Genomic DNA, 18,254 nt, shown 5'->3' with positions numbered 1-18,254 from the left:
GGCGAGGTTAAGTTGCTGCAGTATTTCTCGATTCCCGAAAAGCGTTGGACTCAATATCACATCTGCCGGCCGCTGGTAGTCTAGCAGTTCTAGCCGCTTCAGTCTGGAACCGCGCGACCCCTACGGTCGCAGGTTCGAATCCTGCCTCGGGCATGGATGTGTGTGATGTCCTTAGGTTAGTTAGGTTTAAGTAGTTCTAAGTTCTAGGGGGCTGATGACCTGAGATGTTAAGTCCCATAGTGCTCAGAGCCATTTGAACCAATATCACGTCTTTGCTTATTATCCCATGTAGGATCGTATTGGGTATCAAACAACATTTGTGACTAGATTCAGTTTTTTTATCACGAAGGTAGTGAGTCATCAGCAGATGAAAAAGTGACTTTGGGTGTGCGCGCGCCATGGAAGTATGTTGGAACCCTTGCTGTTCATTTTGTATATTAACCCTTCCTGGCGTAAATTTTTTCTGGAGGAATGAAAATTTTTCTTTAAGTGGTAATACTCTTGTGATTTTTTAATGATTTTAGATGCAAGATTGATACAAAAATACGTACCCGTTTTCAAAACGTACTTTCTATACTTGGATTCATTTTATGGGTTAAAATAACTAATAATAATTATTCTCTGTTGTAATAAATAACATATGATCAGTCAATTTCCATGCAAAATAAAAATATTCAATTATTCAGTGGAATACAGTGAACCAACCTCATCCATGTATTCTGGCAGTCAAGAGCTGGTGCACACTGCTATATTGCCTTGATATTTTCATAGTGATGCCCAACAGTTGGCAGCACTTGCGCACGATGAAAAGGTTGAACATTCACAAATGTGTACCTCAGGTTTACAGTGGGAAAAATACTTCTGCTGCTACTAAGACACAATAAAAGTTAAAGTACACAATTATAGCCAGAGGGTCTGAAAAGATTAATGACCTTGAGGGCCTATCTATAATAACAAGTTGATCCATAATGAAGTGGTGTGAGAGAGGATGCACAAATATTCAATCAGATCTTGATAAGGTACCAAAGTGGTGCAAAGATTTGTAACTCACTTTAAATGTTCAGAAATGTAAAATTGTGCATTTCACAAAAGCAAAAAAAAAGTAATATCCTGTGACAATACATCAATAGGTTTCACTTGGAATCTATCAATCCATACAAATACTTGGATGTAACACTTTGTAGGGATATGAAATGCAATGATCACGATGGCTCAGTAGCGGATAAAGCAGGTGGCAGACTTCGGTCTATTGGTAGAACCCTAGCGAAATGTAATCAGTCTACAAAGGAGATTGCTTACAAATCACTCCTGTGACCTGCCCTAGGATATTGCTAAAGTGTGTGGGACCAGCACCAAATAGGACTAACAGGGGAACGTATACAGAGAAGGGAAGCGTCAATGGTCACAGATTTGTTCGACCCTTGGGAGAGAGTGATAAAGATGCTAAAGAAACTTAACTGGCAGAGTCCTGAAGATAAGGAGTAACCTATCGTTAGGAAGCCTACTTACAAAGTTTCAGTAACTAGCTTTAAATGATGACTCTAGGAATATAACCCCTAATATTGCTAATGAACTCAGTGTATCTGCGGGCAATATGCACATTTCTTGTCATGAGCGACCATACTACCATACTATGAGACTTGTTCATACTGGAGGTCAAGGCATGAAAATGGTCGCAAAATCAGAAGACTGAACCTGTCCCACGCACCTGATACTGTTTCATGGAACTGTCGTCATTCCTGTGCCACGTAGTTGTAGACACGGATCAGGTAACAACAAAAACAAAGCAAGCGTGCATGGTATAAAATACACATCATCGTTCCCACCATCCAAGAAACTGAAACTAGCTCTATCGACGAAAAATCTCATGAACATATCAATTTGAGTCCACGAGTGTATGCTGTTTGATTTTCTGACCAAAGGAATATTTGTGGATTTTCTTATTTTGACCCTCTCTTATGGGAGCCATTTCATAAAAATTGCCCGAGACCTTCTTTCAATAGGTAGCATGTACAGGATGACAATTAGTGAGCTACATGAAATAAAATCGTCGTAACTTCTGTACGGTTTTCGTCAGGGCGTTCAAACTGCACAGTTGGCAATGGGGCATGATGAGAACTGTATGGTTTGGTTTGGTGACGAACCCCACTTTCATTTGGATGGTTTCGTCAATAAGCACAACTGGCACATACGGGGGACTGAGAATCCGAATTCCGCGATCGGAAAGCTGCTTCGCCCTCAACAGGTGACTCTACAGAGTGCAATGTTCAATCAAAGAATAATCACAGAGATGGCACGGAGACTACCGGACAGTACGTGAAGGTTTTGGAAGATGATTTCATCCTCATTATCCAAAGTGACCCTGATTTCGACAAGATGTGATTCGTGCTAGACGCAGCTCGACCCCATCGAAATAGAGTATTTGACGTCCTTTAGGAGCACATTGGGGACCAGATTCTGGCTTTGGGGCACCCAGAGGACACTGGCATGGGCCTCAATTGGCCGCCATATTCTCTGGATCTGAACACATGCTGCTCCTTTTTGTGGGGCTATATTAAAGATAAGGTGTACAGCGATAACCCCAAAACCACTGCTGAGCTGAAAAAAGTCATACAGGAGGTCATTGACAGCATCGATGTTCCGACACTTCAGTGGGTCATGCAGGATTTCGCTATTCGTCTGCGTCACGTCATCATCAATAACGGCAGGCATATGGAGCATGTTATAACCTATAACCTGAATCTGAATATCTGTAGTGACGTTTTCATGTTGGATAAAGTGTGTGCACGCTGTAGTCCGTAACTAATTTACGTTTTTTGATATAGTTTAATAATTGTCACCCTGTAGCTGTATGATAATATGAAAATACGCCAGACCAACACCGCACATAAATAGTTGCGGTGCTAGGGTTGTCCCTCCCACATTCATTGAGAAACTAACATGCCTCTCTGGCTAAGATCTTGAGTACACTCTGGACGTCACATTATGTTCAACAATGACTACTTGCCAGAAGCAATAGTGCAGATATGCATGTGTTTACGATGCCGCCTTGCAGAACCAGCATGTGCGCCTTCCATTGACTACTGGCACCAGCTTAAATCCAATGTATTGGGTAATGATCCCAGCCTCCTACAGGCCCACATCACTTCAATGAGATGACAAGGTGTCGCTGTTGGAATGTCGTGTTTGTCTTCTTACTTCCAGTTGAAATCTTGTAGACCATGTTCCAGGATGGACCTGTGAGAGTGCAGCGAAAATCTGGCCATATCACATCACACACAATACGCACTTATACAAGGAAACAAGTACTTTCTAAAGTATGTTTACTAACATTTTAAGTTATTAAAACACTACTTTTTTCAACAGCTACCTCTTTACTGATCGAAAAAAAATTGTGTTACTTTGATGCAACTCAGTTAAATTCAGAAATAACTGAAAACAATGCCTGAGTGAGTGTTAATGATGGTCTCTGTATTACTTAATACAGATTTGTTTCTTAGTTTTTTGTTTGTGTTAATTTTTTACAATATTTAAATGTACACAATATATTTTTTCACCATGAATGTCAAATTTGTTTTCAGTGTGATGAACTTCCTGTGAAGTCTAACTATAGAAATGCCAAGGGAGTGTACGTCTTAAGGAGAAAGAAGAATTATGAGGTTGCTGGAATACTTGATGACAGAATATGCGGCCTGAAGAAGAAGCTGGACGTGCTACGACACCAGTCGAGGGTGGTTAGTACTGTGTTTGCACCAGTTTAACCGGAACTCTTTACCTCGGTTTGGTGTTAAATGTTTTCACGTTTCCGCTTTTTTGCAGGCACAAAGACGAATGAAAACACTCGCAAGTGAATACCAAGAGCTACTTCAGAGTGTTTTTTCTACGCAAAGAAAAGATTTGGGTGATAATTTGTCGTCAAAGGTGAGCAAATGGTGGAATGGTTTCGGAATAATAATCGCCGCAACGAGTTACTCACTTAACTTGTGTTTCAACAGCAAGTATGCTCGCTAGAGAACCAGATACATCGTGTGGAGATGAACATGATGGAAGCAGAGCATGTGAAAAAGAAGTACCGTTCTATTCGAACAAGTCTCCTTGATGACAGCGTTGAGTTTGAGAGCACACTGAAAAGACTGGAAAACATGATACAGAAGCAACAAGCGGAAATAAATCATCTACAGGTTACTACTTTATGATTGAGACATTTAGTTAAGACTGTGAGAAAGACATTCCAACTTACTAAAATGGAAAAGGTTACTGTTTTTCATTTTATTTCTTTATTAGCCCCAACTATGGCTGTTGCCATGTTGGTGAATGTACTGTTTGGTCACAGTAACTTGACGATGTCGCTGGTGCTGCCAGAAGTGGAGAAAATCGGCACTGCGTGAAAGTTATTCATTTGTCTCTGAGCGCTACCAACGTATAGCTGCCCCTAGATGAGAACCATAGTAAACAATTCTGTAAGCATTTGTGAGGTGCTTAGGTTAGAACAAAAACTTACTCAAGCTTACTTCTTCAAATCACTGGGGCAAGTTTATTTTAGGAACTCGCTGCAAGTAGATGTTACAAATTAGCAGTTATTCTCAAAAACCCAGAGCAATCGCCACTGTTGTTGCATTATTATTAATGAATAAAAATCGTGACGAAACACTAAAATAAAAAAAAACAGAAGAAAAGTCAGAGGAGCGCATATTGATGTTACCAAGAAACACTATTCAGTTAACTAAAATCAGAGCACCCACTTAGATTAAGAACTTTGAGGATGTCGTATGCAAATTTCGAACGTCTCTTGTCTATTGTATAATCAAGTATTCATAATAGGAAACAAAAATGGGGTGCGGTATCTCGCCAAGAGACTGACTTTTAATTACTCTTCGATTTTTGCTAGCAGTATTTACTACTTCTATCACAAATCTGATGCATATATGTTTAGTGCGTACAGGAAAATTAAAGAGACCTTTGGAGAAAAGAGAGCCACTTGTATGAAGATCAAGAGCTAAGATGGAAACCCAGTTCTAAGCAAAGAAGGGAAAGCAGAAAGGTGGAAGGGGTATATAGAGGGTCTATACAAGGGCGATGTTCTTGGAGACAGTATTATGGAAATGGAAGAGGATGTAGATGAAGATGAAATGGGACATATGATACTGCGTGAAGAGTTTGACAGAGCACTGACAGACCTGAGTCGCAACAAAGCTCCGGGAGTAGACAACATTCCATTAGAACTACTGACGGCCTTGGGAGAGCCAGTCCTGACAAAACTCTACCATCTGGTGAGCAAGATGGTATGAGACAGGCAAAATACCCTCAGACTTCAAGAATAATATAATAATTCCAATCTCAAAGAAAGCAGGTGTTGATAGATGTGAAAATTACCGAACTGTCAGTTTAATAAGTCACAGCTGCGAAATACTAACACGAATTATTTACAGACAAATGGAAAAACTGGTAGAAGCTGACCTCGGGGAAGATCAGTTTGTATTCCATAGAAATATTGGAACACGTGAGGCAATACTGACCTTACGACTTATCTTAGAAGAAAAATTAAAGAAAGGCATACCTACGTTTCTAGCATTTGTAGACTTAGAGAAAGCTTTTGACAGTGTTGACTGGAATACTCTTTTTCAAATTCTAAAGGTAGTAGGGGTAAAATACAGGGAGCGAAAGGCTATTTACAATTTGTACAGAAACCAGATGGCGGTTATAAAAGTCGAGGGGCGTGAAAGGGAAGCAGTGGTTGGGAAGGGAGTGAGACAGGGTTGTAGCCTCTCCCCAATGTTATTCAATCTGTATATTGAGCAAGCAGTAAAGGAAACAAACTAAAAGTTCGGAATAGGTATTAAAATTCATGGAGAAGAAATAAAAACTTTGAGGTTCGCCAATGAAATTGTAGTTATGTCAGAAATAGCAAAGGACTTGGAAGAACAGCTGAACGGAATGGACAGTGTCTTAAAAGGAGGATATAAGATGAACATCAACAAAGAAGAGAAATTTGTGGCACAACTTGACTGAAAGAAGGGATCGGTTGGTAGGACATGTTCCGAGGCATCAAGGGATCACCAATTTAATACTGGAGGGCAGCGTGGAGGGTAAAAATCGTAGAGGGAGACCAAGAGATGAATACACTAAGCAGATTCAGAAGGATGTAGGTTGTAGTAGGTACTGGTAGATGAAGCTTGCACAGGATAGAGTAGCATGGAGAGCTGCATCAAACCAGTCTTTGGATTGAAGACTACAACAAATACGTTTACAGTAACAAAATATCAACTAAAATTTAAAAACGTCTATACTGCAGTTCTACTTTGCCTTCTGGTGAAACAAATTTATTGGTAAACTCATATTCCACCCAGTTCTGTGACTATATGGATAATGCGCCATACCGCAGCAGGAAGGTTGACAATAGTATGATTTCAGGATTACGATGTTAAACTTGTTGCAAGATGGGCAAATAAACTGCAACGACACTATGAGGAAGGTTGAACTGTTATCTCCAATACAGGAAAACAAACCAGCCATGAAAGTGTGAGTCGTGGACAAAATCGCTGAGAACAGAAGCCACGAAGGCCGCCTTACAGCTGCGATCTACATGCGAAAGAATTGGCACAGGCCAAAATAAAACACAGTTTCAGGGAGAATAATGTCGCTGGTGACATGTCGAGGGAAAGATTGCAGTGTCTTGTTAATACTGCTTTCCTTTCAAGGACTGGACAGGTCACTGCAGGAAAGTGCAGCAGCTGCAGCAAGAGTATTCAACACGAGATAGAATAATGTTGGCGGCCAGCGATGAATACCATGCCTTCAAGCAATGATTGTGGTGGTGATATTGAAACAAACGTAAATGACAGCGATTTTTAGTGAACATAATTTTGACAGTACCTTCAGGCACAATTACGAGGGTCGTTCAATAAGTAATGCCCCAAAATTTTTTTCTCAGAACGTATTTATTGTTAAGAGTCCGAATTCGGTGACAATATACATCAACATGTCTTGTCCATGTCCTATTTTTCTACGTAGTCTCCATCACATTCTGTGGCCGTACGGCAGCGTTGTGGATGAGCATGTACTCCCCGCTGGCAAAAGCTCTTGTCCTGTAGGCGTAGTAGCCATGTTTTCATTGCATAACTGAACCTTCCGTCATCTTCAAAGCGCGTTCGCAGTAGAGAATCTAACTGGCCCAAAGAGATGGAAGTCCGAATGACGCCATCACAATCCTAGAAGACTGTCACCATGACGTTTCTGGCAGAGGGGGGTTGTCTTGAATTTCTTCTTTTGTGGTGAATGAGGATAATGTAACTCCATGGATTGCCTTTTTGTTTCTGGTGCAAAGTGGGGCACCCAGGTTTCGTCCCCCGTAACGATCGGTGACCGGAAGGCCTCTATCGGTCTCAAAACGCTACAGCAATTCAAGGAGGAGGAGATTAGTGTTTAACGTCCCGTCGACAACGAGGTCATTAGAGACGGAGCACAAGCTCGGATTAGGGAAGGATGGGGAAGGAAATCGGCCGTGCCCTTTCAAAGGAACCATCCCGGCATTTGCCTGAAGTGATCTAGGGAAATCACGGAAAACCTAAATCAGGATGGCCGGACGCGGGATTGAACCGTCGTCCTCCCGAATGCGAGTCCAGTGTGCTAACCACTGCGCCACCTCGGTCGGTACAGCAATTCAGATGAAATAGCCTTTCTTTGAATCTTGTGGCCCACTGTGAACATCCGTGGAACCCATCGCGAGCACCTCTTTGAATATCCGAGAGTCTCGATCATTGCAGACTCACTTCCATTGCTGACCGACAACTGTAGAGCCAACTGTCGAGTTGTGATGCGCCGGTCTGCTCGAATAATGGCATCCGCACGATTCAGCATGTCTGGAGCAGTGGCTGTGACAGGACGTCCCGACCGTGGCTGATCATGGAGCTCTTTTTGTGCATTTCCTGAGGTTGTAACTTTATCCATCGCCCAAATGTACTGCTATCAACTCCAGCCATACACTGCACACAAACGTTTATGGATGTACACCACGGTTTCTCTTTCTGCGCACAAGAATTCAATAACAGCACGTTGCTTGCAACGTGAGCCGTATGTAGGCTCCAATTTGGCGCTGTACTAAGCTCTACCATCTGTCAGAATGGTTCGAAACTTCACCGGCGCACAGAACAAACATCAAATGTTAAGCACCAACAAGGACGTTTGTCTGTGTATATTAATGGCTTTTTTCTAATGTGGGTCATTACTTATTGAACGATCCTCGTAATAGCACTTTGTGAACATTACTGCTGTCTGCGTTTAATAAATGCAATGTGCAAACAGTTTCCAAATATCAGTTTTTGCATTAGATTCATAGTGTCGTAAGTCGCACATTCATCTCCATTTTTCATTGTTTTCGATACACAAATAATCCGTAAGTTATAGGTAAAACTTTGGGCATGAATATGTCAACGAATTAGGTGTTTCCCAATCCCACACAGATGTCACTTAAGGGCCAATAACTCCGCGAGTGCCGCCTGTGATTTCGTGTTAAGCACAAAACACGGGTAGCAGTCGACGCTGCCTTCCTCTTGCAGCTCCTCCCCCCCCCCCCCTCCCCCCTCTTTCACCGTCAGCAGCCGTAATGCGGGGACACGGCTGTTCCCGACAGCCATCGCGCCGGTCGTCAACTTATTGTGGACAAACAGTAATATTAACATATCCCACAGTATGTCACAAAGGTACACTTCATATTGTTTTACAGTAATTTACATTTCAAACTAAGCTTTATAACTTAGTTTTTTACATATTACTTACGTATACATCTAAGTGGTTATAATTTATCGTCAAATGTGCGAAAATGGTGGAATAGTTTCGGAATAATTATCGCTGCGTGACAGAACAGACACCTTTGAAATACGCACATTTCTGGAAAAGCGCGACAGCTCCTTGGCATTGTTTCAGTGCGTCTGCAGTCATATCGTCCGAACTACCGTGGGAATCAATAATTTGTGGCTAGGAGGTTAATAGACGGAGGATGGTGCACTGTAGCATGCAATAAATTGGAAATTCGAGTCGCTTGGGGACCGTCAGGAAGCCCAAAGCAGTTAAAGCAAATGCTCATGAGAAGCAGGAAATCTGGGTTCGAGTCCTGACCTGACACAAATATTCAAATTTCGCCATTGTATTACCACAATGCCATATGCGGCTGAGAGTCACGAATCCCCACCCGGCCCTTCCCTTTCTTTCCCCCCTCTATTTCATATAAAGTTACTATTAAATTCACATTTATCTTTATTTTCCTTGACATTTTCCCATTTGTCAACCAAATATTTAAATCTGTTGATGCTTTCTGGGAAAGGGATGATAATATACCCTGGTAAATTATTCTGATATTTTACTCCTCTACCACCACCGTTATTGTTCCAGCACTAAATATTTACTTTATAAGTGAGCCGTGCGATTCGATGAGCGATGATATTCCCGCCGCCGGTATTGGTCGCCACCTACTGGGCCGATGGGGAGAGAGAAATAAGTGTCCAAACAAACTGAGCACAATAGGCTGTAGGGTGGTAGGACTGGGACAAAGTTACACATTAGGCAGTCACCATCGACAGCTGCACCGAACATTTTATTTGGTACCTCTAAACAAGATAACTTGACAAATTAAACCATCACATGTTTAAAACTACCACACATTTTTTAAATTTATTATTCGGGAGAAAATAAATACTTCAGTTTTAAACATTCATAAAAATGCGGCACTTGTGGCCTATCACACAGCCGGCCGTGGTGGTCTAGCGGTTCTAGGCGCTCAGTCCGGAACCGCGCGACTGCTACGGTCGCATGTTCGAATCCTGCCTCGGGCATGGATGTGTGTGATGTCCTTAGGTTAGTTAGGTTTAAGTAGTTCTAAGTTCTAGGTGACTGATGGCCACAGATGTTAAGTCCCATAGTGCTCAAAGCCATTTGAACCTATCACACATGTACTGAAATGATTTAAATTTTATATACTCTAAATTGTAATCAAGCTGAAGAACTAACTAATGTACTCTTTCATTACGACAGTGATTGTTATTAAAATAGGATAGGAGTTCAGACAACAATCAGATACCATGGCACACAACAGGTTACTTAAATGTTAGACACCACATAATTTAGCATATAAAATATCAAATTTCGTGTGAGTAGACAAGCTCGTGAGATTCAACAACTACGCTCAGAAAACGAATGCCTGCCCACTCAGCTCTTTCCAACACAGGCTCGGCATGTACCCTCAGACGGGAGCAGCAACGGTCATGCATGAGCACGAGAGAATTCCAGAATTAGTGGGTATCTACAACAGACTGACATCTGCCTTAAATAACTAGAAACACAATAACTCATTACAACACATCAATTGTCTGCTCCGATAGCTGAGTGGTCAGCATGACGGATTGCCATCCTATGGGCCCGGGTTCGATTCCCAGCTGGGTCGCCCAATGTGGCGTCAAATGTAATAAGACCTGCACCAAGGCGGCCAGACCTCCCCCATAAGGGGCCTCCCAGCCAATGACGCCAAACGCTCATTTCAATTTCCATCAGTAAATTTAATACATGAAATTAATTGCAATATCGATCTACTGTCATTGAAGGAATCCTAATACCACCGTAAGTAGGCTATTAAACATACAATAACAACAGGCCTCTTAATAACTGGTAAGAATTTAGGAAACTACTGATTTCAAAATTATACGTGTCTGACAGACACACTATTAGTTCAAACAGAAATGTAACAGTAACGTTATTACAATTGAGAGATGAATATATCTAGGAAAATATTTTGTCTATATATATCAATAGCAACTGCCCACCGTAACTCCATGGTGTGATATAAATACAATAACCAGATGGTACTCAAACAAGGGCCAGCAAACTGCTTTCAGTGGCGGTTAAACCTTGACAGTAGGGATCTACAACGGAATGTCTCAGCACTCCAGGTCCTCGTAAATGTTAATGATCACACCACATACACCTTAAAACATAACGTATTAAACCAATTAAAATCAACACATTGAAGGCTAGACTCAGTAGGAGTAGCGACGGCTGCCCAAGAACATACAGTCAACCGCACAGAAGCCAGTAGTAGTTTCCGACCACAATTTACAGGACAAGCAAGGCCCTTACCCTCTTGCTCTCTTGCCTGTTAGACGATGCCAGCCGCCGCAGATCCCGATGTCCAGGTGACATGAAGCAAGCGGAAAACGCCAACGGCTTCCCAGTAACGTCTCTTTCCACGCCGGCGATATTTGCCACGGCGCCGTCACCCGGGCAACAGCCCCCTTTAGAAGTGCCCTGCTTGCTGGCTGACACTAAACCTTAGCTGTCCGCCATAGTTCGCAAAACGCCGTTACTGCTCGGTATCCAAAAGCAAAATCACCCCCCTCTACCTCAGCTTTTCCTCCCGTTCCCGATCGATCCATAGGTGGCGCCAGCGCGCGCTCTGCGCACACCGCCGGAAAGATGACTCATACCGGCGTCGGAAATATCGCTGATCGAGCCACACGGCTTATCCTCCTCCTCTGGAAATGGAAACCACCCCGCACCCCCCCATTCGTCCAAGACAAAATACAAGAGCTAGCTCCCTCCTTTGACCTGAGAGATGTGGACCCGTGAGGGTTTCCCCGTCCGACTATTCCGAACCGCTAAAGTAACTGGTTCAAGACCTGTAACATCTGGCAGGGTCCCACGAAACGTGGTGGTAAGGTGCTCGAGATTTTGTCTTTGCCTTGCCCCCTGCTGAAAAATTACGAATAAAAACTGTCGCCCCTTTCTGGACCTTAAATGAGTGGCACCCGTCATTGTAGCGCTGGGCTAATTTCCTGTGTGCAAGCTCGATGTTTTTCCTGGCACATTTCCAATTCTGCTGAATGAGCTCGCTGTCACCTCCTCGGGCAGTAAATCATTGATGGACTACAAATTGGCTAGTGAGGAGTTCACAGGATAACTAAAAGAGTTGAAGGCTAAGTTCAACCAAGGGATCGTCTCGTACCATCTTCGCTGCGACTTCCGGTGAAATGCTATGAGAGTAGCCTTAAGATTGCGATTCACTCTTTCCGCAAATGAAGGTTGCGGATGTAGGGAATAGTAATGACGTGATATATCTAGCACTTTCGAATCAAAATCTCTTAAACTGGTGCGACACGAAAGCACGGGCCTTTTCACTAACAAGCGACCTCGGTGGACCAAAAAATGTTAGTCAGATGGCGAATAGTTAAACCCGCTGTTATTCCACTGCTAGGGGTGAGCCGTACAAAGCGTGTGGACGCATCCACCACTACCAATATATACCTATTGCCATTCCGCTTTCTCGGTAATGGTCCGATATAATCAATGAATACCTTCTCCATTGGTGCACTCTCCCTGGTAGATTGCAGCAACCCTCTCCTCGCATTAGCGTTGGGCTTGGATTCCTTACAGATGTGGCATTGCTCTGCTAACCTACGAATGTCCTTATACAATGTCGCGCAGGGTAGGTGCTCCCTAATGTTAGCAATAGTCTTGGCGACTCATAAATGGCCTCCCACAACAGAATTATTGAAATAATGGAAAATCGCAGGGATTAGTTCACACGGGAGACATATCTCAACCCTTCCACCGCTCTTAGTTTGGTAGCATACGATGCCCTATTCTATGCTATAGCCAGGCACCTGCTTCCCTTCTAGGAACTGCTGTTTTATGGAACTCAAGGTAGGATCTATGCCTTGCTTTTCTCTCAAACTGCCAGACGATTCCAGAACTACAGTTAGAACACCCATAAGGAGACTTACATTCGCTACGCCAGTAGTATACTGGTCTCTTCCCTGTTCCTCCTCAAACATCCGACTCAGCGCGTCCACTATAGAATTTTCCGTTCCCCTTATATGTTTAACTCTGAATCTGAAGGCTGATATGCGGACTGCCCACTGGGCGATACGTCCGGTTTTCCTATGACGGGCTAGTACCCAGCTGGTTGTCGGTCTCCAAGTCAAAATGTCTATGTTCTAGGTGGAAACAAAAACTTTCTAAAGCGAAGAGTACTGCCAACGCTTCCCATTCGTACGCAGAATATTTTAACTCGGTTGGTGAGAGTGTCCTGGATGCATACGCTATCAGACAACGTTCACCTTCATCCTCCTAGAGCAGCACTGATGCCACCCCAGAATTAGACGCGTCCGTCTGAACAATAAAATGCTTACCAAAATCTGGTAGAGCCAACACAGGTGGATTGGCTAAGGCCTAATTAATGACATCGAATGCAGATTGCTGGGATTCGCTCCACTGAAAATCCACGTTCTTCTTCCGAAGTTGGTTTAGGGGAGCACCTAATTGAGCAAAATGGGGCACAAAGTTACGAAAAAAGTTTGCCACCCCTATAAATCGGGCGACTACCTTCTTAGTCTTAGGAGACGGAAACTTATGTAGATCCCTCGTTCTCCCCTGGTCAATCCTCACGCCCCCTGCTGAGACCAAATGACCCAAAAACGAAATTTCGTTGCGTGCCAAACTTATCTTAGAAGGCTTGACCACGAGCCCGGCTTCCCGCAAGCGGAGTAGGACTTGATCGAAATGCTGAAGGTTCTCCTCAAACGTAGGACTATAAACTACCACATCGTCCAGGAAATTATAAACAAACTTGTACTTGACATCCCCCCAAGATGCCGAGATAGGACTGCCGCGCCCGTGGACAACCCATATGGCACCCGATTAAACTCATAAAGGTTCCAGTCCGTGCTAAATGCAGTGACTGGTTTAGACTCTTCAGATAACGGAATCTAGTAGTAAGGCTGGTTGGGATCCAGGATGGTAAAGACCCTTGACCCCACAAACCAGGTAAAACAATGGTGCAAGTCAGGCAACGGCGCCGACTCCAAAACAACCTTCTGGTTTAATCGTCTGTAGTCCACTAACAGGCGATACTCAGCCTCTGCCTTAGGCACCAAAACCATCGGAGAAGCATAAGGAGAGGTTGACTTCCTGATCTCTTCTTCATCTTATCCACTAACTGGCGTAACGCCTCCATCTTTGGCGGTGACAATCTTTACAGTGGTTGTCCAACTGGCACATCATTGGTCAAGCGTATATGGTAACGAATTTTATCTGACACACCGAGCTTATTAGTTAGCACATCAGGAAAACGACTCAGATGTGCCAATAATTGTTCTGCCTGACTACCTGGCAAATGACTGAGCCCAAATTCAGAATCCTGACCAGATATATTGTTTACCTCGGTCTGCCCCTGACATGAACACAAGCTAAACTTCTTCGCAGGTGCGAACCGAAAATAAGACATCCTACTCGCGTAATCTAACACCAAACCCATCCGTTGTATCGAATCACAGCCAAATAACAAATTAACAGACAGGTTTTCCACCACGAACACATGAATCGGCCACGAAAACCCCTGTATCGATGCACTTCCCTGGCAACAGCCCATGAATGCCAACCCTCGCTCATTAACTGCACGACATCCCTCTGAGGTCGGTTGCAATGGGGGTAGCTTACATACCGAACGATACTTCTGGTACCATTGAGGTCTAACGAGGACACACTACTCCTAGAATCTACTAACACACAGACTGGTTTATGGTTCAAGGTACCACACATGAACGGCAGCGGATGCCTACCAACTGTTCTTAGGCGATTACATCGCTTCATCTTTAACCGTTAGCTACTCGGGTGCGGTTTCCGTCTCTCTGGACAAGCACGCACCAAATGCTCGAAACTGCCACACCGAAAACAGCTCCTATTGCCAACATCATTTATCTTCCCTTCAATACGATCAGGTTGCACCGAGGTGGTTATAGGATCTGCCTCTCGCACCCTGTCTCTCTTACTTTCAGTAAAACGAAGCCCCTCGATCTGATAAACCGAAGTCTCAAGTTCACTGAAGGTAGTTGGCTTAGGGGCAAACATAACCCGCGACCTGTCCTCTGGTCTGATGCCCCGCAATAAACGCTCTACAGCCTCCCTCTCAGTTATATTTAAATCCAGCGCTTTAATGGCGGCACAAATTTCATCAATATACTGTTCGAAGGTCTCGGTCTGACGCTGGACACGATAAAAATATTGGCCTGCCAAATCATGTTTAATGCGTGGAGTGAATTTACGTTCAATGATCTTCTGCCGCAAATCGGAAAGGCTACCCTTAACTCACAATACTTCACCAATAATAATACTCAATAACTCCTTTGCCAAAGGATAAATGAGTTAAAGAATAATCAGGTGGTCAACACTTAGTCCATCGGTGTGCGTTTCCGAACGTACCAATAACCACAGAACCTCGAGAACATGCGACAGCTCGTCTACCACCAAAACGCTCAATCCCTGAATTAAAAGAAGTATAGGATTGGGTAAGTTAGCAAATGGCTCAAACAATGGCTGCCCAACCACCGTTAATTTCCCTGCCAACTCCGATTCATTCACTGGTTCTTGTACCAATGTACATCCTCCTACGCTCTCTTCCCCCTGCAACCCTACTACATTTGGATTAAACTGCACTGCCATAGGTCTCTGACGCAACTCGCCAATATTGGCCTTCTGTTCAGGGGTAAACTTCAACTGTTCTAAATCTCCCAATTTACTAATCCAGTGAATGAACTGGGATGGAACCCAGCTACTCTGTGTACGGGAAGGGTTACTGTCCCTCATAAACTCAAGATTCTCCCACACACCGGAAAGCGACGCAGCACACATGGACCACACTGACCCTACCTCACCAATGCCTTCCCCAGCGAGGCATACCGGACGGTCCAAAACTCCCTGCAATCGTACGCTCAGATCCGTCACCCTCCCATTAGTAGGCGCCCCACGTATCTTAAGCTCATAAACTAGCTGCCCTCTCCTCAACTGGCTCAATCCCAGACACCCCAGGGGTGCGGGTGACTGGCTTCGTCGTCCTGTAACATAATACAGCCAACAGAGATTTCTAACACAAAGATAACTAAAAGTTAAGATAAATAACCTAATTTATCACCAGATAGAATAATGGAAGGTGATGCCTGACCCAGGGACCCAGCAACGTAACCACGCTCTGCTACCAATTAATTGTCTAAACAACATGTAATTCCACCTGTTACGCAACGACACAAGCTCAGCACAATAGGCTCTGCTACCAATTAAGTATCGAAACAATATGTAATTCCACCTTTTACGCAACGATACGAGCTCAGCACAATAGACTGTAGGGTGGTAGGACTGGACCAGAGCAAAACATCAGGCAATCACCGCCTACAGTTGCACCGAACATTTTATTTGGTACCTCTAAACAAGAGAACTTGACAAATAAAACCATCACATGTTTAAAACTACCACACATCTTTAAAAATTACCATTCAGGTGAAAATAAATTACTTCAATTTTAAAGATTCATAAAAACGCGGCAGTTATGGCCTATTACACTTTTACTGAAATGAGTTAAATTTTGATATACTCTAAATTGTAATCTAGTTGAAGAGCAGTTTACTAAAATCTAACTAATGTACTCTTTCATTACAACAGTGATTGTTATTATCAAAATAACTCAAAGTTCAGTCAACAACCAGATACCATGGCACACAACAGGTTACTTAAATGGAAGGCACCACATAATTTAGAATATAAAATATAAAATTTCATGTGAGCAAACAAGCTCGTGAGATTCAACAACTAGGCTCAGAAAACGAACGCCCGCCCACTGAGCTGTTTCAAATACAGGCTCGACATGGACCCCCAGACGGGAGCAGCAACAGTCACGAATGAGCACGAGAGAATCCCAGAACTAGTGGGTATGTACAACAGACTGACATCTGCCTTAAATAACTAGAAATACAATAACTCATTACAACACATCAACAGTAAAATTAATACATGAAATTAATTACAATATCGATCTACTGTCATTGAAGGAACTCTAGTACCAGCATCAATAGAATCAGTTTCGGGCTATTACACACACAATAACAATAATGATGGTCTTTCCTTCCCTTATACCTCTATCTATAGATGGTTTGCATCTTATGTCTTCGCATGCACCTTCGTAAATATGGGTCAGTCTAATTCTTTCCCTTCTATTAGCTTTCTCATTTCTGTTTCCTGATCAGTTCTCTGACACTACTTGTCCTCCTGTAGCCTCCAGTTACGTACATAACTGCTTTGTGCTGCTTTCCTATGCGCTTTGAGCGGTATGTTTGCGAAGGTTCCCATATTCTTGCAGCATGCTCGAACTTAGGTCTTAACAAGGAACAAGTGGGCTTCCTTCGTTGTACCCTTACATGCACCGTTCGGCACTACTGTTAACATATGAAGAGACTTATAGATAGCTGCCTCCTCATTGGTAGCTCCACACTACATGAATATTCAGTCACATCCGGAAGGTGAGATTTGCAAGGGAATGAGCAGTGGGAGTGCCTGCTAAAGCGAATTCAGCCTATTGACTGAAGTGAGATGGAGATGTGCGTGTCTGGATATACAGGGTGTCCCACGATGAATGGTCAGATGAGCACATGTTCGTCTTTGCTACTCTGAAACACATCTTTTGTACTGAACAAGTTCTCATAGCTATTAAGTTATGCATTTTAGAGCCTATGTTTACTTTGCCTTTTTGCTTCGAATGATCGTTTCTGTCATATCCCTGAATACTGACCATTCCTCCTGGATACTCTGTGTAGGATCAGAGGCTGACTAGAGACTACACCTTTTCCTGACAGGACATGTTGTGGAAGGGATTCTCGTAGCCTTACCGGCTACCCTGGTACGTTGAACTTCCAGTATTATTCAGAGCCTGACTGGCCTGACTGGCTCAGTTTATGGTCTTAAACTGTGTCCTAAGCCCTTCATTGGCTTCTCTTGACGTAATGCATTTCCTACCACGAGATTTCTCTTTTCCTTTCTCGCAGCTCCCAATCTCTGTTTCAGTTTCCCCCCTATATTGCCCAAGAACCGTACATCATTCATTCTGTCACATCACTTCTTTGCCAAATTGGTTTTGTCGCCTACTTATTCCTTTATCGTTAAAGGAGCTTTCTTCATTAATTCTGTAGCATTGCTTACTTCACAGGTTCACTTGTTTGCTCACTTCTCTGCCCTGACTGTGTGGCACCCTGTGACCGGTTCTGCCACAGCTGATCTCTCTGTTTACTTGAGTTACTTTCAGTATTGTTTCAAGGACTTGGCTTGTCATTGTGGATACGACAACAGTGTTGTTGTTATTGTAGTCCTTAGTCCGAAGACTGGTTTGATACGGCTCTCAACAATACTGTATCCTGTGGAAGCCTCTCCATCTCTCCATAACTGCTGCA

General features: G+C 43.3%; 1 protein-coding gene across 1 annotated transcript in view; it reads left to right on the top strand.

The window, feature by feature from the left end:
- LOC126297454 (outer dynein arm-docking complex subunit 3) overlaps positions 1–18,254 on the top strand; it is a 291,407-nt gene that overhangs the window by 44,795 nt on the left and 228,358 nt on the right. Inside the window, exons 3-5 of the mRNA XM_049988314.1 lie at positions 3,582–3,734; positions 3,820–3,921; positions 3,996–4,181. Of these exons, the coding sequence (XP_049844271.1) occupies positions 3,582–3,734; positions 3,820–3,921; positions 3,996–4,181 (441 nt within the window). The remainder of the gene's footprint in view (positions 1–3,581; positions 3,735–3,819; positions 3,922–3,995; positions 4,182–18,254) is intronic.

The sequence above is a fragment of the Schistocerca gregaria genome, chromosome X, assembly GCF_023897955.1.
Source record: "Schistocerca gregaria isolate iqSchGreg1 chromosome X, iqSchGreg1.2, whole genome shotgun sequence".
Lineage (NCBI taxonomy): Eukaryota > Metazoa > Arthropoda > Insecta > Orthoptera > Acrididae > Schistocerca > Schistocerca gregaria.
This window is presented reverse-complemented; position numbering and strand designations above follow the sequence as displayed.